The 24,445-nt window shown below is 52.3% G+C and overlaps 8 protein-coding genes across 8 annotated transcripts; 2 read left to right on the top strand and 6 right to left on the bottom strand.

Moving 5' to 3' along the window:
- Window positions 1-226: 226 nt before the first annotated feature.
- Window positions 227-1,542, bottom strand: BBA_01151 (RNA polymerase Rpb3/RpoA insert domain-containing protein; the record flags this gene model as incomplete). Its single annotated transcript, XM_008596248.1, has 2 exons — window positions 227-1,315; window positions 1,477-1,542. The coding sequence occupies 2 exons, from the start codon at window positions 1,540-1,542 to the stop codon at window positions 227-229; spliced, it is 1,155 nt and encodes a 384-aa protein (XP_008594470.1).
- Window positions 1,543-2,357: 815 nt separating this feature from the next.
- On the bottom strand, window positions 2,358-7,125 carry BBA_01150 (nuclear pore complex subunit Nup159; the record flags this gene model as incomplete). The annotated part of the gene is made up of 2 exons (XM_008596247.1): window positions 2,358-6,926; window positions 7,030-7,125. 2 exons carry the CDS (start codon window positions 7,123-7,125, stop codon window positions 2,358-2,360), a joined length of 4,665 nt encoding a protein of 1,554 aa, XP_008594469.1.
- Window positions 7,126-8,359: 1,234 nt separating this feature from the next.
- BBA_01149 (alpha-1,3-mannosyltransferase CMT1) lies at window positions 8,360-9,768 on the bottom strand (the record flags this gene model as incomplete). Its single annotated transcript, XM_008596246.1, has 2 exons — window positions 8,360-9,420; window positions 9,537-9,768. 2 exons carry the CDS (start codon window positions 9,766-9,768, stop codon window positions 8,360-8,362), a joined length of 1,293 nt encoding a protein of 430 aa, XP_008594468.1.
- A 618-nt stretch (window positions 9,769-10,386) lies between these two features.
- BBA_01148 (uncharacterized protein) lies at window positions 10,387-11,427 on the top strand (the record flags this gene model as incomplete). Its single annotated transcript, XM_008596245.1, has 2 exons — window positions 10,387-10,760; window positions 10,824-11,427. The coding sequence occupies 2 exons, from the start codon at window positions 10,387-10,389 to the stop codon at window positions 11,425-11,427; spliced, it is 978 nt and encodes a 325-aa protein (XP_008594467.1).
- A 419-nt stretch (window positions 11,428-11,846) lies between these two features.
- Window positions 11,847-12,359, bottom strand: BBA_01147 (Acyl-CoA N-acyltransferase; the record flags this gene model as incomplete). The annotated part of the gene is made up of 1 exon (XM_008596244.1): window positions 11,847-12,359. One exon carries the CDS (start codon window positions 12,357-12,359, stop codon window positions 11,847-11,849), a length of 513 nt encoding a protein of 170 aa, XP_008594466.1.
- A 1,459-nt stretch (window positions 12,360-13,818) lies between these two features.
- On the top strand, window positions 13,819-14,700 carry BBA_01146 (proteasome A-type and B-type; the record flags this gene model as incomplete). Its single annotated transcript, XM_008596243.1, has 2 exons — window positions 13,819-13,944; window positions 14,011-14,700. 2 exons carry the CDS (start codon window positions 13,819-13,821, stop codon window positions 14,698-14,700), a joined length of 816 nt encoding a protein of 271 aa, XP_008594465.1.
- Window positions 14,701-15,407: 707 nt separating this feature from the next.
- BBA_01145 (cell cycle inhibitor Nif1) lies at window positions 15,408-17,687 on the bottom strand (the record flags this gene model as incomplete). The annotated part of the gene is made up of 3 exons (XM_008596242.1): window positions 15,408-15,516; window positions 15,570-15,708; window positions 15,758-17,687. The coding sequence occupies 3 exons, from the start codon at window positions 17,685-17,687 to the stop codon at window positions 15,408-15,410; spliced, it is 2,178 nt and encodes a 725-aa protein (XP_008594464.1).
- A 2,954-nt stretch (window positions 17,688-20,641) lies between these two features.
- BBA_01144 (endoplasmic reticulum-golgi intermediate compartment protein 3) lies at window positions 20,642-22,037 on the bottom strand (the record flags this gene model as incomplete). The annotated part of the gene is made up of 3 exons (XM_008596241.1): window positions 20,642-20,815; window positions 20,875-21,779; window positions 21,845-22,037. The coding sequence occupies 3 exons, from the start codon at window positions 22,035-22,037 to the stop codon at window positions 20,642-20,644; spliced, it is 1,272 nt and encodes a 423-aa protein (XP_008594463.1).
- Window positions 22,038-24,445: the final 2,408 nt, after the last annotated feature.

Genomic DNA, 24,445 nt, shown 5'->3' with positions numbered 1-24,445 from the left:
CAACAAATAGGACAGCACTGCAAGTCATGGTATCATCTTTTCAATTGTTTTGTGTGTATCCCTGCCAACGTTTTTTTGTCAAAAAGATCCCAAGGCATCGGTATATATCTAAGACTGTGAAAATAGCAAGAAAGCATCCCTTGTAGACTTTTACAAATTCTGCGCCGGAACAAATAGGCAATGAAACAAGACAAAAACAAAAATACGCCAACAATATGCCGCCAAATCACCGCACCATGTTCAGGACCTGCTTCTCGAGTCTTTGACACTTGACCCTGAGGTGCTTGACCGACTCGAGGAACAGCTCGTCACTGTCCCACTGGCCGGTGCTTTCTACCGAAAAGATGAAGTGATCCCGCCGGCGGCCGAGCTTGACCTTGCCCTCAAACTCGGGATGGCGCAGGCACTCGCGGCTGACCGTGTCCTTGCTGGCGTCCTCGACAACGGCGCGCATCTCGCCGACATGCTCCTCGAGGCCGCTTCCGGGCACCGCGTCCTTTTTCGTAATCTTTTGCAGGCCAATGACGCCCTGCGGGAAGCAGCCCTGAAACTTTTCCGCGTCGACGCCGACAATGGGCTTGAGAATCTTAATGGTCGGCAGCAGGCGGTACGAGGCGGTGGCGACGGGGGAAAACTTGGCGTGGTCGGAGCCGATGCCTTTGTGCATGTGCATGGACAGATTGATGGTCTGCTTGGGGCGCATCTTGGCGATGAGAATGTCCGGGTTGACGGGGGCGATGGCGTCGGCGCCGGAAAAGTACCGCTCCTGCTCGCCCATGGGCGAAAAGACAATGTCGCGGGCGTAGACGTGCGCGTGATGGTACGCCTTGGTCGGGTCCGTCTCGCCCGGCGCGGCGTCGGCATTGGCCGTGCACGTCACGTTGAGCTCGAGGCGCACCGTGTCGAAGTCAAAGCCGCCGGCGGAATCGTCATTATCATCATCGTCTCCGTCGGTGGGCTTCTTGTGCCACTTGAGAAAGTCGAGCAGGCCCTCGCGGCCGCCCTTGAACGGAATCAGGCCCAGGCGGTGCGCCAGCACCTCGTCCTGAATCACCGACGTGTTGTTTTCGATGAAGACGTTTTCGATGGCGAGCGTGGGGATCTCGGCAATCATGATGCGGCGAAACGCATTGGCAAGGGAGGCATCGAGGCCGACGAGCGAAAAGGAGGCGTCAAACTGCTCGTTTTGGTGAAAGTGGACGGAAAAGTCGGACTGGAAGCGCTCGATTGTAAAGGCGGCGTCCTCGCCAGGGACATGGCCAGGGTATTCGATGGAGCTGATATTGGACACAGTCTCCTTGTTGATATTCACAGTCTATAAATTAGGATACATGGTTAGTTGTGAGAGATCTTGCTACTTTGGCTGTGCTGCAGCTCGCATTCGGCGACTTGGATTTTTTTTCCCAAGAGCTGCTTGGGTTGCAGCATTGCCGCCATCACAGCCGTCGCAATGCAAAAAAAAGAATAATCACGTACTCTTCGACGCTCCAGCTCCTCGGCATCGGGCGCACTGCGCCATGCTGCTTGTTGTGAGGGAGCCATCGTGTGCGAACTGGCTTGAATGCAAGTTTGCAAGTTGCGGTAGCTGGAAATTTTTTGGCTGCCCCTCCAAAAAGTTGCAGTCTCCGACTTCTGGGGACGTGCCGCACTCCGCCAACACCCTACCCTGCCTGTATGCCATCGTTTTATATAACAACCCCAGAAAGGTAAAGACAAAAACCTTTATAAATTGAATACCTGCTTATGACTTGGTAGAATTGCTCAATTAGGTGGATCAAAAAAAAAAAATACCATCTCACGAGAGATTAAGCAAAGAGCTAGGAGTTTTTTCGAAAGCAAAAAAGAAAACATGGACCTACGGGGATTTGAACCCCGGACCACTCAATAATCAACCTAAAACAAGCTGCCGCAACGATGCGGATCGAGGATCATACCCCTAGACCACAGGCCCAGATTCGGCCAAAGTGCCACTTATTTGGTTCTAGGAGCCGATGACAGTCTCTGACCCCATTCAGGTCTAGTTCCACCAGCTTTCTGTTTGTATAATCCGGTTTATGGACATCAGCTCTAATTTCATGGCTACTAGCATGACGACAAACTTGATATCCTAATACATTTGCAAATAGCTTCGCTCGCCCAACGTACTCGTTACTGCCAGCGTTTCACCAAATCCAATCAGTTAGGGAGGGTTGAATATTCAATCACTAGACAGTGCCATAGACAAGCAAAGATGAGCACATCGCAACAAGTGCATAAAATTCCTACTATAATCCGCTAATCCGAGGATTTGTATTATCCTGTTGTCTAAACTACAACGCGTGAAAAACTCCCTCGCGTCAGTACATGTTATGATTGTATTATTCAACATCCTCCATATTCCAGACGTTGACTCCACGCTTCTCCACGCTGCCCCGGAGTTTCTCCAGTACCGCTTGCCTCCTGGCTCTCTTATCCATAAGATCGCCCTTTTCCTCCTTGCTGAAGCCGCTGAGCTTCTTCCTCGGCGGCGTCGCGCGCACCGACTGGCCGAACAACAGACCGCCGTTGGACGAGATGCTCTGACGCACTGTGCGCGACGGCGTCAATTCTGGCGAGAGCACGCGGCTGCGTCGGGCCTGCTGTGGCGTCGTCGGTGATTCTTCGCGGCCGACGGAACCCAGTTTCATCTTGCGTAGCTGAGTCTCCAGGACATCGACATCGCCACTGCGTTTCTCCGCCATGGTGGTCATCTTGTGAATGGTGCGGATCACAGCGTCAACTGTGTACCCGTGCCCTGCCGCCTTGCCTGAAGTACCCGACGCGGAGGCAATGCCTGCTTTGAGTAGCGTAAGAGCTTCCTCAGCATCGGCCAGCAGCTTCGTGAAGTTGGTGTATTCGCGGCGCAACTCACTCTGCTGGGCCGCTTGCTCTGCGCTGAGTGGAAGTGACCGGGCAACATCTGCCTGGTCGGGGTCCATTCGAGCGAGGATAATTCTCTTCAGATCCTCCTGCTTGGCACGCAGCCGATGCATGTCCTTAGCCAGCTCCTGGCAAGCTTCAAGCTTTCCGGAAAGATCTTGGACCCGCGCACTCTCGAGGTTTACTTGAAGCTCCCCCGAAAGTACATCCTCTAGGTCATCTGTCTCGCAAAGAACCCAGTCATCAGCAACTTCAAGATCCGCCATACTGCGAGGTCCTTCACCGTGGGTTTCGCGGTGTCCTCGCGTGAAAGACTTGATGGCTCGGGCATTTAGGCCAAGAGTGTCAATCATAGAATTGATATCACGGTACACAGCCTCAACTTGAGCAGGAATGCTATCCTCCGCTGGAGGAGCCACGTTTGAATGGGCAATAAATTCATCCAGTACAAGTGTGGGCTCGACCTCTGAAGAGAGAATCTTCTGAATTTCCTCATCCTCCTCGTCAACAAGTGGCTTCGCCTCTGCTGCTTCCTGCTGCTCGCGGAGCTTTCGCTGCTGAACCAGGAACGAATCACTGCTCTCTTGCTGGCGACTCGTAATGGATTGAGCGAGATGTGATTGAGTGTTCTTATGTCCAAGAATCTGCGAAGCCATGCCAGGAGCACTGACAGACCTGGAAGTCTCAGAGCGAATAACGCGATTTGGAATTGCACCGCGCAGAGGACTAGGCGATCGAGGGGATGCGTTGTTCTTCGGTTTGCCGAAAAGAGGCGCATTGCGAGCCACCCCACCGAAAAGAGGCCGGCTAGCATTCTGTGCATGCTGTGCTGTCGCGGGAGTCGTGCTTGCCATTCCACCAAAGGAGCTCTGAGGCGTAAGACCGGGTGTCTCTACAAGACCAGTAGTGCTTGGGCTGAGATCTTTGGCAACGTCAACACCGCTTCCTTCCGACTCAGCGTAATCGTCCTCTCCTTCGACTTCTTCTACATTGTCGTCCTCTCCATCGTTATCCTCTTCATCATCGAAGTCGCTATCGTCAGAGTCGGGTGGGGGCGGACCCGTTGGTGCCACAAACGCTGGTGTTGGCCCAGTTGGCTTAGTTGACTTGAATACCGATGTCTCTCCGGGAGGAAAAGCCGACGCTTCTTTCCCAATTTTCGGTGCCGGGGTGAAAGAGGGCAATGATCGAGATTCGGCGGGCTTTGTAGGCTTTTGTCCAGGGAATGGAGGCAGGGGAGCAGCTTCGGCCGCCTTCGCTGTCTTCTTCGCCCCAATTGCGGGTAGAGGTGCATCTCCAGCGGTGCTTGCTATCTCTTTTGAGGGGAATGGAGGCAACGGCGCTTCTTGGGCAAGGTTTGTTGTTTTTGGTCCTGGGAAAGGCGGAAGTGGCGCAGGGTCGGCTGTAGTCTTGTTCTTCGGCGCCAACTTGAACGGAGGCAAGGGGGCCTCCTCGCCGGGCTTGTCCAAAGGCTTGGTGGACTTTGACGCGACTGGAAAGGGGGGAAGAGGAGCCTCTTCTGGCTTCGTTTTCGCTGAAGGGGCGAAATCAAACAGTTGGTTAGTAGTACTTGTGGAGGCAGAAGATGATGAGGACACACCCGAAGGAAACGATACTTTGCTAGTGGCGTCGGGAGGCAGCGATGCTTCGAGCTCCTTCTTCGCAGGCTGCTCCGTCTTGGAAGCAGCTGAAGTCTGGGAAAAGATGCTAGGAGCTGGCGTGGGCTCATGCGAGTCCTTCTTGGGGCCAAACAGACTACCTCCAGAGAAAGAATTGCCGAGCTTTGTGGGCTGTCCGAAAAGGGATGTGGCCGGAGCAGGCGAAGTGACATCTCCAAATCGAGTTGGCGCCGGTGTACTAGTCGGGGTCGTCGATTCTTCAGCGGATTTGGTGGTAAAGATTGATTTTAGAGGTTCAGGTGCCTGTGGCGTAGCGTCATCATCGCCCATTTCATCGTCCTTGGCGATGACGTTGGAAGAGTCCGCGCCATTACCAGCACCTGTCAGCGCCGATCCGAACGCACTACCAAACATGGAACCAGAAGCTACGGGGTGGTTAGCATCGTCCTTGGCCGAAGGATCCGGCTTGAACGAGCTCTCGAGCTTGAAGGGCGTGGAGCCAAATACGCTTCCACCAGGCTTATCTTTGGGTGTGAAAGGGTTATCCACGGCCGGCGTCGTGGGAGCAAAGGGGTTACTTGCTGGTTTGGCGGCGCCGCTGCCAAAGACGCTCGTGCCAGCTTTATCATTTGAAGCGGCCGCAAAGCCACCAGTGCTTTTAGCAAAGCTAGAAAAGCCACCTGAAGCAGGAGACGTGAGGCTAGCTCCGCTGTCATTCGAACCTGTCGCATTTCCAAACGGGCTTTGGTTGTTCTTGTTGGCAAAACTGCCGAAGCCCGACTGTCCAAATGCAGGCGTGGAGTTGCCGCCGCCAACATTCCAGGGCGAGGTTCTCATACCCAACTGGGAAGACTGGCCAAAGCCAATGGATGAGGGCTTTCCGAAAGCAGGCGCCGGTGTCGACGGTGCATTGCCGAAACTGCTCTGGCCAAACGTGGCACCTCCTGTTTGCGACGGCGTAGTAGTGGCTGCGCCCCCGGAGCCCCAGGGCGAAGTATTTTGTCCCAGTGCGGAAGCAGAGCCAAATGCTGGCGCCGCAGGAGTAGTAGATCCAAACGCCGGTGCGGCTGTTGCAGTAGAACCAAAGGCAGGGAGTTTTCCGGGAGCAAATGGGGAGGTCGCAGGCTTCGGAGTGGCTGGAGGAGGCATGGCAGTTGATTCAGCGGCAACAGCAAGACCAGGATAGGTGGTTCCCTGTTTGATCGAGTCCGTATATACAAGCCACCAAGCACAGAGAATACCTTCATGCGTCAGTACCCACAGTCCCGGAAGCGGGCTCGGTGATTCCGTAATTTCCTCGTCCGAGGGGATCGGCCGGTATACCTTCTCTTTACTTGACAGATCCAGGCAAACACCGACTGGCGTGGAATCATCCATCGAATCCGTCATTGGAAGTGTTGGGCGCCTCGTATCATCCAGAAGCTCCGTCGTTGTAAACACGCCTGTAATCTGGTCCGCTGGCCAATCATTGGCAAGTGCCTTCTTGGATCGAGTTAGCAGACCGACATCGGTAGAAGCTGTCGAGGAGACCATGAGCAGTTCTTGCAAGTCCGGATCAAAGTTGCGCAGACGCAGAATAGTGTGGTGAGGCGTCTTTTCGGAACCAAATGGCTCGACGGGGTCAGCAAGCTTTCGGAACTGGAATGACGAAGGAGGCTCTCGGGTGATGATGTGATATACAGAGGCTGACGGAGAGTCGCTAGTAGAGTGTATAGCCAAGAAGATGTGATTCTCGAGCCAGGTGAGAGAGGAGACGTGACAGTCTCCAAGACTTGGGGGTTTGGGGATTTCCGCCTTGCCCTGTCCTTCAGGCGTCATCTGGTGGATGGAGCCGTCGCCGAGGCCCGCGCAGAGCTGTTTCCCCTTGGCGCTCCAGCTAATGCAGCTGACATGCGACTTGAGCGCGTTGCTGAGCTGTCTCTCACGCAGGTTCGCCATGAAGAGCTCCCCCGACTGCGTGACGATAGCGCATAGCTCAGCCTTCTCGGCGGTTGGGTTGGGCGCGAGGGCGCGGAGGGCCTGGCCGCCGGTGGGTAGCTCGAATGCCACGCTCGTCGAGCCCTGCAGCAGCGCCTGCACCTCGTAGACGGCGAGGCCGCCGCCCGACTCGGCCGATAGCAGCAGGTAGTTTTCGTCGGCGGTAAAGGCGAGCTGCGAGATGCGCATGCTCATGGGCAGCCTAAGCTGGGGCTCGTAGCCGCGCACGTCCGTGTCGCCGTCCTTGGGCGCCTCGAAAGCCTTGCGGATGGACTCGGTCGTGGCGAAGGCAACGTAGTCGGGGCCCGCCGCCGCGGCAAGTCCCCTCTTCGGGGCGATGCTGAGGAGCGAGGCGGTCGACGGCGGTGGTTGGGACCATGGACTCGTGAGGCCGACTTTGGCGTCGCCCGCAACAGTCTGGAAACCAAGAGCCTGCAAACTATCGTGTCAGTAACAAGGATGGATGTAAAATGATTCATCAATGACGAGTCGACTGGGAATCATAATGAAAACCTCGCAAATATCAGTAGCATACCTCTGTTTGAATGGTAGGCAGAGGCTGCCCATCTACTACGGCACCAGCATTGCCGCCTCCGCCCATTGCACCCTGGGAGAAACCGCCAAAAGACATTTTCTGTGAACTTTTGAGTAAACAAGCCTGACAGTGTGCGCGGCGCATGAGGTGGTCGATGTAACCAGCCAGCTCTTCTTTGCCCAGCTGGTGGCAGTGCCAAGACACGCCAGCTGCAGCAGTTTTGGAAGCGCTGAAAAGATAGGTAGGTAAGGTAGTTAGTTATTTGGTTAATCGTTCTGTAATGCCTGTGTCGGTGTCCTCGCATCCGTTTTCTGATTCGCCTTCCCGCGCTGTCACGTGGGGTGGCCGCCTAAGGTTAGTTGTTTTTCGCGACGCGACCCAGGCGTTATAAACTCTTCGTAATTACACTGTATCTTATAACAGCTATAAGTTATGAATTAACACTAGAAAAACATACATTTAATACTATTTTAATTAAAAATAATCAAAAAAAAGTTAATATTTTAGTCTTATAACTTATATAATAATTATTATAGCTAAGAGTAAAGAGTAAATATAAAAGTTAATTATAAAATAGTTTTAAATATTATAATAATTTATAATTAAGATTTCAAAATATTATAATACTATTAATAGAGGTTTTTTTTTTAAAAAAAAGATAAATTTTAACTTTACTAGCTTAGCTAGTTCCTGCAGGATAATAGAGATAAGGTAGTTTAGCTTACTCTAGCTACCAGCCGATATCTCTTGCCGTATAATATGCATTTTATAGTTCCAGCGATCACGCCGGTGACTTTGGAGCCCTCGTTCACAGATCGGATCTTCTCGACCGTAAAGCAATGACAAGGAAGCTGATGCCGAATCTGCGTCTGGTGCGCCCCAAGTACGCGAGAAGCATGTCCAAAAGCTGCCTATTGATGAGAGCAATGCTCTTATCGTGGGACATGATTCCTGGCCCCGAAGGAAAAAAAAAACACTTATGGACCGGATATAGAGTTGGATTAGACGACGCCGAGTCGACACTTTATGCTAGAAGGAAAATAAGCGCTGTGGTGGGTCATGAAATGTTGATAGGCGAGTAGCGGCTTGTCGAGGTGGGTGGAGTGGTTGAGTGGTTGCTTGGCATAGATAGGGAGGGTGCCTAATTTGACACAGCTGTTCACCACATTATTTCGTCACATAATCGCAAATGGTTTACTGGGGAAAAAAAAACCCCGGTGACGTGAGAAAATATACAATGTAGTCTGTACTGCCGACTTTTAACAGTTATTCGACCACACGCCAGCCATGCAACGCTAAATTATGTCGCGTAGTCTTTCTTGTACGACTTTCATGACAAGCCCTCATCCCACTTTTGCCAGAACTGGTTCTCCCATACTGGCATGCACTTGACCTTGTCCGGGGGATTTTGCTGCCATGCAAATACGTCGTTGGCTGGGTCCTGCTCGGAAACCAAGTTCGACGCATAGCCCTTCAGGTCTTTGATCTGCTTTGCTCTCTCGTCAGAGTACTCCAAGTTTACTGTCGGAATAACGGCAATTTTGCCATAGCCGCGGAACCACAAGTCTTTGCAGAACAATTGCGGTTCGCCTTGAGTGCACTCGCCCCCGTCAGTGTTTGCCGTACGGAATCTCAGGCCCTCGAGTATCGGCTTCGCGGAGAAGACGGCAGCGCCATTCCAGCACGCAAAGACCTGGAAGGGTCGCTGTTGCGAATACCTCGTTTGCGTATCATGTGCGTTCCAGAAAAGGTTCCAGGCGGAATTCCAATTTCCGTCCGGTGGGATATCGAAGAAGGTATCGCCGTTGATGCCCCTGGCAACCCAGACGTCGTAAAACGTGGGATCTCTGCCGACGTAGGTCCAATCCATGCCGCATGTCATATCCGCACCGAGATTGCGGCGCTGATGGACAAGCTCGAGGATGTCCTCTGCGCAGGCTGCCACGTCGTTGAGGAAAATGACAGTGGTGTTATCTGTGACGCGGTTCGCCTCCCTGAGCAGCGGCCGCAAAGCCATGTTGCGCAATTCCGCCAGCTTTTCGATTCTGTCTCCGGCCGAAGGGTCAAGAGACGAGGTGTTGATGTGATAGGTGACGCCCATCGCTTCAAAATTGCCCTTGAGGGCATTCAGAATGTCGGCTGTACCATCAAGAGAGTTGCCTTGGACGATGGACAGAGCACAGTTGTTGGGGCCGAGGAAATTGATGACCTGGACCAAACTTCCCATCAGTCGCGGAAGAAGCGAGAGACAGTTGCGCAAGTCCAAGGCGAAGTAATACTGTATTTCACGACCTGCGTCGGCGGGCGCTTGCAGCGACGCATATCGCTGGCGATCAAGGGCAGGGCACTCTAATCGGGGCAGGGCTGTCGACGTCGGCTTAAAGATGGAGTCTATATAGGTGGAAATATTTGAGGAGGATAATACCGCGCCTAGAGTCTGCTTTAGCAACGAAAAGCTCGCAATACGCCTTAGGCGCATAGGAAGCCTGAGAGGGCGGGGGACTGACCATCGACAACTGTGGCGGGGGGTGTCATCCAACGGTCATGGTAGCCGTGCAAGTCGAAGTGAAATGGCAATTTCAGACTCGACAGCTGCTCCCGTCGGTAGTACAGGCTTGTGGACAGGAAAAAGAAGCACAGGATAGGCGCTGCAAGCAGCGCAAGCCTCCTTTGACGCATTGTCACAGAACCAACCAGCCGGTCGGTCAGGAGGAAGAGACATGGTGGTCGCAAGGCCATTTTGTGCGGCTGCACAGATTTGGGATTTTATGAGGGGGGGCGTAATGGACACTGTCTACGGATAGGCACAGCCTTTTTATTCTACGAAAGTAAGGCTTTGGCCTGACAGGGGCGGGAAACAGGAGAAATTTACGGCGGTTACAATATATAAGGTGGTGGTGTTACCTGCCAACCTGCCAATCAGAGCGATACAGATCCAAAGAGAACCCCAGCCGGTCTTACGGCCCTGTCGGCCCGCAGACTGCGATGCATCTGTCCGCAGACGAAAAGCGGGCACCATACCTAACATGTATTAGAGGATACCGGTCCATATACCCGCAGACCCAACCAACATCGGCCGCCGCCGCCGACGTGACCCGCCGACTTGGCCAGCGCGTCCTTCGACAGCAATCCTTCCAAGTAGCGGCATGCGTGGTCGGAAATTAAATAAAACATCTCTCTTACCCCATCTCCCCAATGGCGCTACAGTGGTGGCACACCTCCAACGGAAGGGTATTGGCGGGTCGCCCACCGTTATAAGTTATAAGTTGGTGGTTGGTGGTGGTTATGTATGCCTTGTGCGCCTCCCTCTCGTTCGTCTTCTTCCTCGCCTGTTGGGCTACACCTTGGCAGCACAAGATGCCTCGTTACTTTTCTTTTCTTCTTCTCCTCGCTCCTTTTCGCAGCTCGTCTGCTTTCCCAAACCTAGCCTACTACTACCTCTTCAACGCTCATCACGCTGCCGGTACCAATGAGACGCAGCACCTGTTGATTCGAGCTGGCGAGCCCGACCCGCTCACAACCTGTGGCTATCTGGATGGAAATCCGACCGACTTTCGCACCGCCAATTCTGGATATAACTGTCGGTTCGATACAGCAAATAGCCTGTGGGGTTTCTGTCCCACCACGGTTGGTCGAGCCGTTGACTGTGGCCTGGCTGGAGCCTGCATTGATCAGCATTACTGCACAAAAGGTTGTGGCAATCTCCAAGGAGAGCTTACAACATTTACATGGTTGGTGCTTCAATTCCTATCGAGACCTTGAAGAACGAATTACTGACGCACATTTGTTGACAGTAACTCGGACCAATATTGTTCCACCGCTCTGTTGGCCTTGGCCACTGATCAATCGTATTCGTATATTGCTTGTGGTGGGAAGTCTGGCATACATAGTTATTTCGTGTCTCCTACTGCCGCAGCGACGACGACGACAACGACGACCCAAGACACAAAGGCCACGCAGCCAACGCCTCTGCCAACAGCAGGCTCGGAGCCGAAACAGACGTGGACAACGCCAGCCACTAGCAGCAGTACCAGCGGCAATACTGGCGGCAGTAATGGCGGCAGTACTACCTCGGCCGGCCCGACATCATCTGCAATGGCACCAGCAACCTCCAATATTGCCACGCCTCAAGGTTCTGGCACCAATAACACTCCTGCTATTATCGGTGGTGTGATTGGTGGAATCGCTCTCCTCTGCATCTTTGGTCTTGTTGCCATTTACTTGATTCGGCGCGACAAAAAGGCCACGGCGACAAGAAGCAAGGAGAAAAGAAGCGCTGAGCAGTTGGCCTTGTCAAACGCCGAGGATAAAAAAAATCCATCGCACAGAGCCACAGGAGGATGGGGTCCAAGAGAGCTTCCTGCTCACCAATCCGGCCCCGTGGAATTGCCCAGCTAGCCAGCTCTCTCTCTCTCTTTGCTCCGAGCTGCAATCGACAATGCCGGCCATGGTTGAATAACTGTTGGCCGAGGACGCGGCGTAGTTATGATAAAGAACACGGCGTCAATAATAGGCGAGTGGACCGGTTTTTCTTGTCCCCCCCTCTTGGGCCTTAATTATGTACGTTCTTATAAGTTAGGGAGCAAAGCGACATTCAGCGCGGAGATTGGCAAATGCCTACTCACGGAGATCAATATCTTCATGTGCGATGCTATGGCTGTCATTCACTATCTAAAGGCATGCGAAAGAGAGTACCAGGCCAGGTGCCACCGCTTGCTCGGGGGAAGGAAAAGTCTCCAACCTTTTCAAAGCCTTGTTTCTCATAATACCTGTGTCTTGGATGAGTACTTGTGTCCAAGAACCGCCCGGATAGCACATCACCTGTTTAGTTTGCCGCCGTTACCGGGCCAGCAGTCAACATATAGCGTTTTCTTGCTGCGTTCGCGCCCGTAGCGTTGGATATATTCAAGTAAACATGTTCCAACGCCTTTGTGAAGCCCATCTGTGCGGTAATCTGCGATGATTACTTCTAAAAATAGGAAATTATCTGCCCCCTGGACATAGGGCTTCATTTTTTCGTGCTCGATAATGTACGCAGGCATAGAGTCTTCGCGTACCGTAGCACTTCCGACTCGAACGCGCTCCGCTGTCCTTTGGGTCTCTGCGATAAAGATTTTCGACGCACTGTCTGGGTCTTGAGATTCCTGGACGGACTTAATCGTCTCCTGCGCAAAACCCTCCTGTTCGGAGAAGAGCTGTTCTCCCCACATCTCTGCAGAGCCGATCGCAGCAAGGCGCGGTAGCGTTGAGTCGAAAGCTGCGATAATGAATTGCGCGTCATGGGCTTCTAGGCTCGCCAGTCGAACGTAAAATTTCTGAGGGTGAGCCATGGTGTAGTAGAATAGTTACGATAATTGGAGAGGCTTGCGGGAAAGATGGTTATATATTATGTCATCGGCCACGGGATTTAGTTTTTATAGGAATCAGTCATAACCTAGCATCAGGACCAGGCTCAGCAGCGCACTGTCGCTTCTGTCGAAAGCCGAGCAAGGAAACCGATTATTTACAACAACTATAGCAGCAGCAATGATCATGTATCTTTAAGGAGTGACTGCTATATTCTCACGAGTATTTGAGGGAATGTCACTGTTCTGTCTAACCGACTTCTCCAAAACTACAACTATAAGCCAGTTGTCTGCGAATGATTAATCCCAGGCTCAGCCCCTTTTAACATCATGCCTCTGATCAATTTTCACGACCCATATCAAGTCATGTGCGAATAAGTAGCTCTACACTAAAATGTACAGGTGCTACAAATGCTTTACAGGTGCTAAGCTCTCCAATATCTTACTTGTCTAAACCATCCATCCACCTACCACCTAAACGCAACGGCTTCATTACCAGAATCGCAACCCGTTGCGAAACAAACGCGGAAGCTAGTAGTAGAGGTGGTAAGTCGAAGAGGTAGTGGTAGGAAGTGGAAGAGGTAGCGGTAGGTAGTGAAAGAGGTAGTGGTAGTGGTAGGAAGTGGAAGAAGTAGCAGTAGGAAGATGGAGCCAAAATTCTTAATTCCAGGCTGCTTTTAGAGCACACTAGCTACTACCTAAGCTACCAGCACCACTACCACTACCACTACGAGCTGCTACCCCTACCCCTACCCTTACTGCTTGCGTATCAGTCTGTAGACTGTCGGGCATACTATTGTAGCATCTCCCCAGTGCGCCGCCTGGCGTTACTTTGGTGCCGTACCGTTTTAGTCCAGGTGAGCTATTGCGGCTTGTTGGTCTGCGTGATTCCCCCAATTGGCGGTGACTTCTTCCACAAAATGACCGAAGATTGTGTGAGATACAAATGAAATTGAATTTTCGGCGATATTCAGCAAAATGCATTCACTGCTGTCCGATTTCTCTCCCGCAGACTCACTACTTGTTGTGAATAAGTTCCGTTTGTTACGGTCAAGCTCGCAGTCACGTGCAGCATGCAGAAATCCCTGCAGGCTGCGACGACTGCTGCAACCTGGGGAGTTTTGGCCAATCAGCGACGCGCAAGGCTGGGAGCTTCCCAGACGGCCGTCTGTGGTGAGGCGCGCACCTTTTAGCCTCGTCATCAGCTCCTGCCTTGCAACACTCATACCCAGTATAGCATTCGCCTCAGCTCTCAACCCTCTGGAGCATCGACCGCTCCCGATTCGAACCCATCATTCACGGACCAGCCCGGCCTCAACACTAGTTTTCAGATTCTCTGCCGCCTTTCGCATCCCGCAAACGATAGGAAAACTATACGCAAACACCCTTTTGGAATTCAGAGAGCTTTCCCTGTTGGCTTCCCGCGCTGCGTTTTGTCCCAACGATGCCCGGCTTCGACTTTACCAATTACAACCGCAATGCGGCGCTTCATTCGCGCGGCGTGCCTCTGCCCAAGGCCACGAGCACCGGCACGACCATTGTCGGCTGCATATATGATGGCGGTGTCGTGGTACGTTGACAATTTCCCCTCCCCATCAAGGGTCCCTCCAAGCTCTAACATGATCCTCTCTCCCAGATTGCCGCCGATACGCGTGCCACGTCAGGACCCATCGTCGCCGACAAGAACTGCGAGAAGCTGCACTACATCACGCCGCAGATTTGGTGTGCGGGTGCCGGCACTGCCGCCGATACCGAGTTCACCACAGCTCTCATCTCGTCGCAGCTGGAGCTGCACTCTCTCTCGACGGGCCGCAAGCCCCGCGTTGTCACCTGCATGACCATGCTCAAGCAGCACCTCTTCCGCTACCAGGGCCACATTGGCGCCTACCTCGTCGTCGCCGGCTGCGACCCCACCGGGACTCACCTCTTCACCGTACACGCCCACGGCAGCACCGACAAGCTGCCCTACGTCACCATGGGCAGCGGCTCCCTCGCCGCCATGTCCGTCTTTGAGACCCAGTGGAAGCCTGACCTGACCAAGGACGAAGCCATCAAGCTCACCAGCGACGCCATCCTCGCCGGTATCTTCAACGATCTCGGCTCCGGCTCCAACGTTGACGTTGCCGTCATCACGCAGGAAAAGACGACGCTACTTCGCAACTTTATCAAACCCAACGAAAAGTCCGCCAAGCTGCAGAGCTATGTCTTCCCCAAGGGCACCACCAATGTCCTCGACGAGCGCATCATCAAGAAGAATGAGATTGGCAGATATATCACGGTGCAGGAGGTACCTGTTGAAGGAGACCGTATGGAGGTTGACACATAGAGCTGTAAACGCAGCCCAAGTTCGGCAAGAAAGGATGGGGAGATGTGATGACAACCACGATTTGCGATTAGATACAAGGAGACTTTGCTGTAACAATATCATCGTTTGATCCCAATTACCCAGTCAGCATGTCAACATGCTTCGATGAAGGAGTGAATCGGTTAATCAATTCTGTTGGCCAATATATTGCATGGGCCGAATAGAAGAACGCACAGGCATACGGATATCTCAAGGTTAAGGGGTGTTTAGATTGCTATTTGACATGTGCCGAGCAAGATGATGAACGCAGAAGGTCAATGTCATGGTATATTCTGTACATAATGTGACACAAGATATGGAAGCTGTTGTTGACTAACAGACAAAGCACTGGATCGCCGACATGGAGTAAGAGCAGGTGCTGTAGAAAGAGGTGGCATCTAAAGCAGCCATTAAGGTTGCATATGCCCCCAAGTGGGAGCAGAAGAAGTGTGTGGTATATAATGGGAAAAAAGTGACTATCCGTGGTAGCGATTGAGACAATTTCAAAAAGCCGATCGCGCCCATAAAACTCCAATGTCGATTATGCCGAAAAAAGATGGATGAAAAAATAGGCGTAGAATAGAAGATGCGAATGAAAAGGGTGAAATGCTGATCGAAATTTGTTTCATCATCATGATTGCTTGTAGGCTGACTCCCACTGTTGATTGCGAAGGTGTTACTGTGACCTTTTACTCAACGGAACGTTGCTTCAAGCCAAACATGGTTCGTGCTCTCGATCTGCTTCGTATCTTTTTGGCGTCTTTGGCGGCATCATCGTTGTACTTGGCCTTGTGAATCCTGGCACTTTGTTAGAGCAAAATGAAACTGTGACCAGTGAGGTCTTGACATACCAGCTATTGCCAACCATGCTCATACCCTTGGTTTCGGCAAGTCTGTAAAATTTGGCACTCTTCTTGAGGTTCTTTTTGCAGCCGACACCTTGGGCGTAGCAGAAGCCTGCCTCGGCAAGAGCATCAACATCGCCCCAGTCTAAGAACTGTTAGTGTCACTTTGTTTTGAGTCTGGATTACAAACTTACTGCCTGCGATTTCAAAACATCGGAGAGCAAGAGCCTTGTCTTGCTCAATGCCCCAACCATTCATGTGACTGACTCCAAGCTCGTAGATACTAAGGGCAAACTGCGCCTTATGCGCTCGCCGTTCGATAACATCTACGTGCGTCCCCTCTTTGGCGTGGTCTTCGTCGTCGGCAATCTCGACACTAGCATGTTCAGCAGCCTTGCGAAGCCACTCAACGCCTTCTCGTTGGCTGGGCCGCATCCCCCAGCCGTGGCGACAGGCAAGGGCGTAAAGCAGCATGGCAGTAGGATTGTGTTGCTTGGCAGCGAGTCGCAAATGATACGTTGACTCCTTGAGTGATCCATTCTCGTGCAATTGGACACCCTTTTCCAAATGGTCTTCAGCTGTTAACTCGGGTAAAGAAGATGAAAAGGACGTTGCTGTGGGGGGTGGTCGAACGGTGCCAGCACTAGCGGATGCCAGAGTAGTAGATACGGGCGTTCTACCACGTGCATCATTGAGATTTGATTGTAAAGTTCGGCCACGAGCGACTTCCTCTGAGCGCCGAGCGACATCGACTGAGCGCCGGCTCGGACTCGGAGATGGATATCCTGCAGGACCTAGTCTGGCAATGTCCAAGCTCGTCTTACCCGCATCAAAAGAAGGACGGGCAATGAAGCTTGACGCGTCGTCTCCCATGAATCTCGCCGATGAACTAGAAGGGCGACTTGGTGGGGAAGGCGGCGCGCCTGATAGTTTGCGTGGATCTGAAGTTGAAGGTGTGAGAGGGTATGTTTCGGGCGGTTCTGACCTGTGGACAGCTTTTCCTCGTGGCAGAGTGAATTTTGAGTATATATATGACTGGCCAGTGCCTTTACCATCATCTACTTGCTGATCGAGGAATGCCTCACTATACATGCTGACCGGCGTATGGGCATCATCGGCCAAATAGAATGAGGGCTGGCTATCCGAGGAGGCTTGTCTTGAAGGCAGGTCGAAGGAAGGGGTACCAGCGCGACTAAGTGGGCGAGAAAAGTTGAAAGAAGGACGAGGAAGGCCGGAGGCGTCAGAGGCCACGGAGGGGGATCTCTGGAAACTGTTTGGGAGAGGTCCCGGAGCGGCAAAAGCGCTACTTGCTGAGGAAAGCTTGCGTGCTGTTGTGGAGTGAAAAGAGCTGGCAGGAGTGCTTGTAAAGTCATCATCTATTGAGGCCGGAGGCGAGGATTTGATGCTTGATGTTCGCTTGGCCATGAAGGGAGGCCTGGGAGGAACAAGGCCAGTGTCTTCGAAAGACGGACGTGGTCTTTCGGGAGAAACTGCGAGCTGGTTGGAAGGAAAGGCGCCAGGGATATTTCGAACTGGTGATTTTTCTGATCGTTTTTCGAATTGCGACTGAGTGTCGCTTTGGATGGGGGATGGGGAGCGGGTACGAGCTCCGAAGAAGCTATCTGTTCCGTCGGGAATGAGTTGCTGGCGGCCGCGAGGCATTTCGGGAAAAGCTCCTGGCATGGGAGGTGCATCATCGAGATTGGGCTGGATGCGGCTCATGCGCGGGTGCATGGAAACGGGACGGTCGCAGGCTTCAAACGCATCCTCGAACTCAGTCTTGAGGCCAACAGAGTCGCTGGCGCTATCAGGCGAAAAGGCGGGGTCCGTTGGAGATTCGTGGGCCATGGATCGAAAATAATCAGATCGGCCCTGCACGACCAAAGGGCTTTGGAGGGTGAGAGGCGGCAGTCGGCTGACCCTGTTGCCGTCCTTGTCGCCATTTTGAAGCTGCTTGGCGAGAAGGCGACTCTGGAGAGCAAAGGCGTCGAGTGGGGAGAGCTCGGGGGGCGCCTCACCAGCAATGTGCAAGCGCGGGGAGCGAAGGGGCCTGGAGGCACTGGAAACGCCAGAGGCGTGCGAGGTCGACCGCAGGTCCAACAGATTTGGGCGTTTGTCGGACATGGTGAGAGGCTTGGCCGCTGGCCAAGGCGTTGCTCGCGAACCGGAGCAGAACGAGCGAGGTGTCTCGGGCAGGCTCACGGCAGAATTTCGTTCTCGTTCTTGAGAAGGAGATCAGCGACTCAGAAGAGAGGAGACGAGCAGGGAGTCGAGGGGCTCGCCATGTAGCGGACGGGGTAAGAAACGATGGTGTCGTCGAAAACAGGTAGATGTGAGGTCTCAATGGGAGGTCTGAGAGACGCTATTAACAAAGGAAGAGACACCACGTAATGACGCGGGACTTAGAGAAGAAAGGAGCGTCGAGCGAAGCGAAGAAGTTTTCGGTTGAAAGACGAGGGACCAAGGCAATTGGACGACGCAGTGGCCCAAGTCAGGAGGAGGTTCTCCTACTTCGTAGGTCGAGGGTTGGCGGGCGGGTGAGGCATGCGGAGACGTAGGTAGTCGGGGGAACCTAGATTATTTGCGGGTGCGAAGGACGCGCTGTGGAAAGTATGAAGGAAGTATGATGGACCGGGGGTGCGCAGAGAGATGGATTTCTGTAGCGAAGATGAAGAAACAAAAGGAAATGTATTGTCAAGAGGCCAGCGAAAGATTAGGCAAGCAGGAGGGAGAGTGAGAAGTTCCAACGGGGAACAAGTTGGCAGTGAGCTGGGGGCGTTGGTGTTGGCGTTGGCGTTGGGGATTGGCGGTGCAGCAGCGGTACAGCAATGCTCGTGCAGCAGGTGCAGAAAGGAGCACCCGGGGGGGAGGGGACATTGGGGGACAATGGCGCTGCCAGCTCTGAACAGGGGACCAAGCGGCGTGACAAGGGGGGCTAAATGGGGGTACCTGCACTAGCCTCTCTAGGTACGCTAATAATTAGCAGGTACGGAATAATACACATGTTTTCGTGTTTTGTGAGTCGAACTTGGTGGACAAGATTTTTATAGAAAAAAAAAAAACCCTTACAAGAAACCAGCGGGGCAGCAATCAGCAAGTCGCGGTCATGGGAAAATCGTGTTCACCGTATTACCAGGGCAGACTGATATGGATTGTCACCGTTGATGGAGAGAGACTACCTAGGTAGTTGGGCTCAGGCAGCTTCCGTTTGGGCAGAGGATTTTTGCGCCTTGCTTAGTGGGTTACCTGTGCGGGAACCAACCAGGGAAGGGAACCAATTATTATGGTCCAATCACCTTACCTCTGTACTTTTGTACGGAATAACTGGTAAGGACAATTCTCGAGGGCATCATCACATCCCAAGCCACAGACATGTTTTTTCTTTTTATTTCCCCAGCTCATCACTTCGTCTGCCGTCGTGCATGGCCTATGCGTCACAGCAGCCCCACCTGGAACAAAAAGGGAAAAAGGAAACAAGGGACGCTGCTGCCAACGAATACACTCGACTCTCACTCCAGATTTCCTGTTGCGAGCTTTGCGCATGCCGTTCTTCCTTTTTCATTCCCTTTCGTAAAAGCAAACTCCTAAATAGGCCCATCGCTGGCTGCTCCCGTCCCACCTCGGCTCAGTCGCAATCTGGATACGAAGTACATACGCACATGCCCTCGCCCGGCATCCACTGGGCCTTGCGGAGCTATTAATAAAATAGACCGACAGGGGCTTGTCCATCTCAATCTCACTCAAAAGCACTTGCCACTTGCGGCCGTCTCCAGTATCATAACACTACGGAATAATGATTACAGAATACTACAACCAGATTCAGCCTCGTCTCTTTGCCACTCTCGTGCTAAAAGTAATTCACACGCGGAAAGTGAGGGTGAACCCGTCTGAGCTCGTATTTTCAGAGAAGCGCACTCCTCCTGCAACTGGTTGATTTGCGACGCACACCATCACTAGTCTAACGCGCCCTTGTTCCTCTCATATGGCTACAACGATCCATGAAACGATTCATAAACAGTCTACCCTGGCGAAACCTGTGCTCCTGCCAATGCCCCTGCTCATGCAAAATGCAGCCTTGCGTACGAACCCAGGGGGGAAAGCATTACTTTGCAGCTACGCCGCGCACGCAGCCTCGCATGACATTCCCAAGGAACAGAAATCGAATAACAAGTCTGTAAATCAGTGCAATGCATGCATCGCATCATCTTGCTTCTCTCATCCTCGAATTTATCCTGACATCCCTCATCGCATGCACAAACACTGCCTGCACCAGATGCACCCCTGAATGCCTTCGTCCCCACACTTTTGTACCTCCCGTAACAGCAATTCATTGATCTACAGAACTTGAAAGTGCTTCTCACAAAAAACATTGCACATAAATTTCTCTCTTTATTTTATTGCTTTTCTCAATTTTTTTCCCTTCTTCCCATCACTCAAGTCTCGTTTCTATGCCACTCGCTTCCATGCGTCTCAGTAATCACACACACAACACTTAGAAGAGACGCGCTACGTCTTGTCCAATGTCTCCGTACCTGCATAGGTACGCCAAATACGCACACACACATAAATACAAGTTACAACAGACACACTCGGGCCAGCTCGGGTGAAACATGCTTCCTCCCTTGTCACTCCCGTGCCCATAATTCCCCAGTCTCACAAGTCAAGACAGCGGGCCGTTACTTTTAGCCCCCTTCAATGGTAATGCGACAAAGTTGAAAGAAAGGCATCTTGCTTTTCCTCCAAGACCAGCGACAGTGGAAATCTTTAATACGATCATGTACAGAAATTACAGTCGTAAAAGCACCAATTAGGCACATGACATGCCTGTCTACCTATATCCTGCCTCTCGTTAGCAACACATTGAACTCCCCTTGCAGCGCACGACTGCTCTCATGCATCACCTCTCCAACTCCGCAACCCTCGGCCTTAATATCTAGCCCGCTCAAGACGAGAACAATAACCAGTTTATGCCAAAAACTTGAAAACAAAAACGCCGAATTCTCGAAACGCTGCAACAGCTCTTCCTCCCTCACATATTTCCTTGAAACAGAAAAAAAGCAATTCTCTATTTGCGCCCCTCAAAGGTTCTTGGATCGGATCTTCTTCAGCCTCGTCGTGCCCTCGAACAGGCCACGGTCGACGGCGGCCGCAACTGTCAAAGTACCGCCAACGACAGCACAGAGACCGGCGATGAAGCCAAGGAAGCTCTTGCCCTGCTCCTCGCGATTGATGACCTTCATAGGTGAAATGTCCTAGGAATTATTAGGTATGCGTTCGTCTATTGGGGTGCTCGTAGATCGTTGTAACTTACATATGAAAAGAAGACACCTGGAATGCCACCTCTAGAGTGAAGACGCTCAGCGTGGCCCTCAGCAGCGTCGTCGCCCCCGGTGAGACTTCTCTTGTGGCTCGTCACAGAGTACTGGTGTGTCTCGACGCTACCGTCAGTGTTCATCGCGCGTGACATCTTCTCCCAGCCCAGAGGAAGAAAAGACGTGGGCACAATCTTGACAAAGTACATGAAATTGTAGTTGGGGTCGTCGGTAAGCTGCTTCGTGTTATCCAGCGGGTTGGCGTGGTGGTTTGTCCACGGCGTGGCACCCTTGCCCATCTTCTTGACAACTGCCTCGGGCAGCTGCGGACCGAAGCGCAAGTGGTGAATGTAGTGCGTAAAGTCGTGCTTCTTGTCGTCCGTTGTCTCCCAGTAGTTTTTGAGGTCGTGGACGTGCATGTTGCCGTTGCTGAAGCTGCGGCCGGGAGCCAAGTGAAAGTTGCCCACAACCTTGTTCACCTGCAAGAGGCCGTCAATGCGGCAGCCTTCGTGGCGCTGCTCCTCCAGACGCTCGGCATAGTGCTCGCGCTCGCACTGCTCAAACGCCTTGCCGTCGCCAAACGCCCACGACACCTGGGCGTACGCCTCACGTATCTCCTCGCACGTGTTGCAACAGCCGGCCTTCTTGACGTTGCTCGGGGCGGGCGCGCCGCCGCAGTCGCCGCAGTAGCTGGGGTCGAGGTGTTCCGCAGCATCATTGTGCAGGTCCAGCGAGCTAACATCAATGACGCCGCCGCCTTCGGCTTCAGGACGGAGACGGACCTTGTGCACCCCGTGGGCGACGCCGTGCTGCTGCTCGCCGGACACATCCATAACATCGAGGGTCAGGAGCTCGCAGGGCATGCGGGGAAATGTAATGTTGAGGTGAATGTCCATGCGCTCGCCTGTACCGCCGCTCGTGTTAGTCACATAGCACATTGGCGGTTTTGTTTCCATTTGCGCAACTCACCTCGTCCCTGGTCGACGACGAGCTCAGGGCGAATGGCAATGGTTCTGTAGTCGGCCCATTCCCCCCAAACAAGGAAGAGAACGACGAGAAGGGAGACAATAGTGACTACACCGCCGCTTGTTGTTCGGATTCGAGCCTCGTCAACCGTCTTGGTAAAGGCGTCGAGCCTCGTGAACCTCGACTTGGCGGCCATGTTGAGCGAAGATTAAGCGGCCAAGGACCTCGATCTAGGAAGCGGCTGCACGATGCGGCAGATTTCTGCCGAGACAAAAAGCGATGCCCGTGGAAAATTTAGCAATGACTGGCACTATATCGTTTCGATTGACCTCGATGGCCAGAGTCAAGGAGGATGGCAATGGTTGGTGAAAAGGCGACGAAGGGCGGCTGATGTCGAGGTGCAATAGCAGGCAAGAGTCCCCAAATGATTAAGGCCACAGTCGCAAGTAAAAGGCGTCGACTGCCACGACTCCACCGCGCTGCTTTTGGTTTCCTTTTCTGGGCGGCTAGCGCTCCACCAGGTCTCACTTGGAGGGAGTGGAGGGAGAGGCAGAATAGCACGAATAGGTACGTGATCGCCTAAAAAAAAAATCATATATCAAAGGCGGCCCAGCGTCGGTAAAGGCTATATAGAAATTCTCAGAAAGCTCGTCGGGGCATATAGCGGTGATGATAAATTATTGATCTTCTATTTTTCTTTCTCTGATTCAGAGGCTGCTAGAGCACGATTCCACTAGCATTTCCAACACCACCACTATTACCTAGTTCTCACTGGCTAAAAAAGTTAAAAAGTCTGATAGTTGCGATGTTGGAAGAGCAGAGGAACTTGGCAACGGAGGTGGAGGAAAATGACGGAAAATGTGAAACCGTGAAGCGAACAGGATAGTAGGTAGGCAAAGGTCGCGGGGAGTAGACGAGACATCTCAAGATGTTGTCATTACTCGAGGTGCTCACATGACTTTTTGCTATAGGCATCTTCACCCGCCTATACTTGACACTGATTTGACCAGCTCGATTAGTTATCAATTTTTTTTCTTCATACCTTTGGCAAATCAATGACTGATAGACGTTCTACCTGATGCCTTTCCACTTCAAGATCCTTGAGAAATAACCTGTGCATAAGTTAATTTTGGGAAATACCTAAGTAGGGAGGGATACTTGCCAACTTGAGCTCCGCCCCATGATTTAATGGCCAAAGCCGTATATAAAAGCTAATAGTTGGTGTCTCCGCCGTTTGTTATGCTATCTGTCGGACACTCTACCTTGCCAATAGATGCTTGAGAACTAATGCGCCCTCTGGATTTACTGTATTCTGAAGATGGAACACACTTCTTCCAACGCCCACTTGGGTGCAACGACGAGGGGCTGCTCAAGAAGTATATCCTAGGTCTAGATAAGCTACGCAGAGGTCAGAATAGGTTTTTTATTGCGCTTCCCGAAGATATGAGTAGTCGATTCTTGCCCGTTTTCCTTGGCCTGCTCGAGTTGGGTCCAGATCAGAGGCCGCCAATTCAGGAACCCAGGCAAAGCGAGCGCTACTCAAAGGCCGTGAATTTCGAGTAGTGTATGTCGGTTATTAGAAAACTGCGGGAAATTACTAGGACATCGGATGTCTTGTTGATAACTGTTTTGGTTTTATATTCTTGATATTGTACCATCGAAACCTCCTCTTACCCTAATGTTTAGTCATTAAATACTTATTCTGTCATTACAATGAACACCAGTATCAGCGTAAAACTGAATGAAACTTGTATCAATGTGTGCAATCAGGAACGGAGAGGGAACCTCGGATAGCTTGTTAAATGGAAGGTTTGTCTAATGGGGGAGAAAAAGTAGGAGAAGAAAGATGCCGCTTTTCACGACACAAGCTGGAACTTTAAAATATCTACTGGTATAAATAATAATGGCACTCTATCTAATTCTACTTGGGTACGGATATCTAGGTAGACAAACATGACAAGACCACATGCCCAACGGCCTCGGGTCTGCAGCTGCAGAGTGGCCTAATGCACAACAGCCGACGGTGCCGTTTCTTGTTCCCCGGCATGCAAGAGTGCGTGCGTAAGTTAACAGGTGCCTCCTAGCTCTCTTTACTACTGGCTCGCTAGGCGGGAAAAAAACCGAAAGAAAGCCCCGGCCCCAAAAGCCCATATTTGCCTTTATGCAGGGGCGGGATGGCCCGCCAGCTTCACAAGCCCACCAACACCAAGCAAACCAAACAGGACCGGCCCAGCCAGCCAGCCATATCTTTCCCCTCTGCCTGGCGGATCCAGGCGTCGCATGCATGCAGGCTCAGAGTAGAATTATCCTGCAGTGAAGCTCTGATGACTCTGCAGCCTGTCAATCGGCAAGTGGGTTTCTTTTTTTCGTCTAATCCGCCTTTGGCCACAACAAACCAGACCACACCAGCACCACCTCCTCCTCCTCCTCCTCCTTCTCTTACATCACCACCAACGCTGCCCAACCACCGCCGCCGCCCTTACCACTGGATCATGTCATTACCTCGCAACCGCTCCCACGAGTTGACTGCCTCTTCTTTCAAGATCACGACCATCATCACGACCATCACGACTACCGCATCATCGCATCCCCCTCTTCGCTGCC

Source organism: Beauveria bassiana (assembly GCF_000280675.1).
Source record: "Beauveria bassiana ARSEF 2860 unplaced genomic scaffold BBA_S00002, whole genome shotgun sequence".
NCBI classification, from domain to species: Eukaryota; Fungi; Ascomycota; class Sordariomycetes; order Hypocreales; family Cordycipitaceae; genus Beauveria; species Beauveria bassiana.
This window is presented reverse-complemented; position numbering and strand designations above follow the sequence as displayed.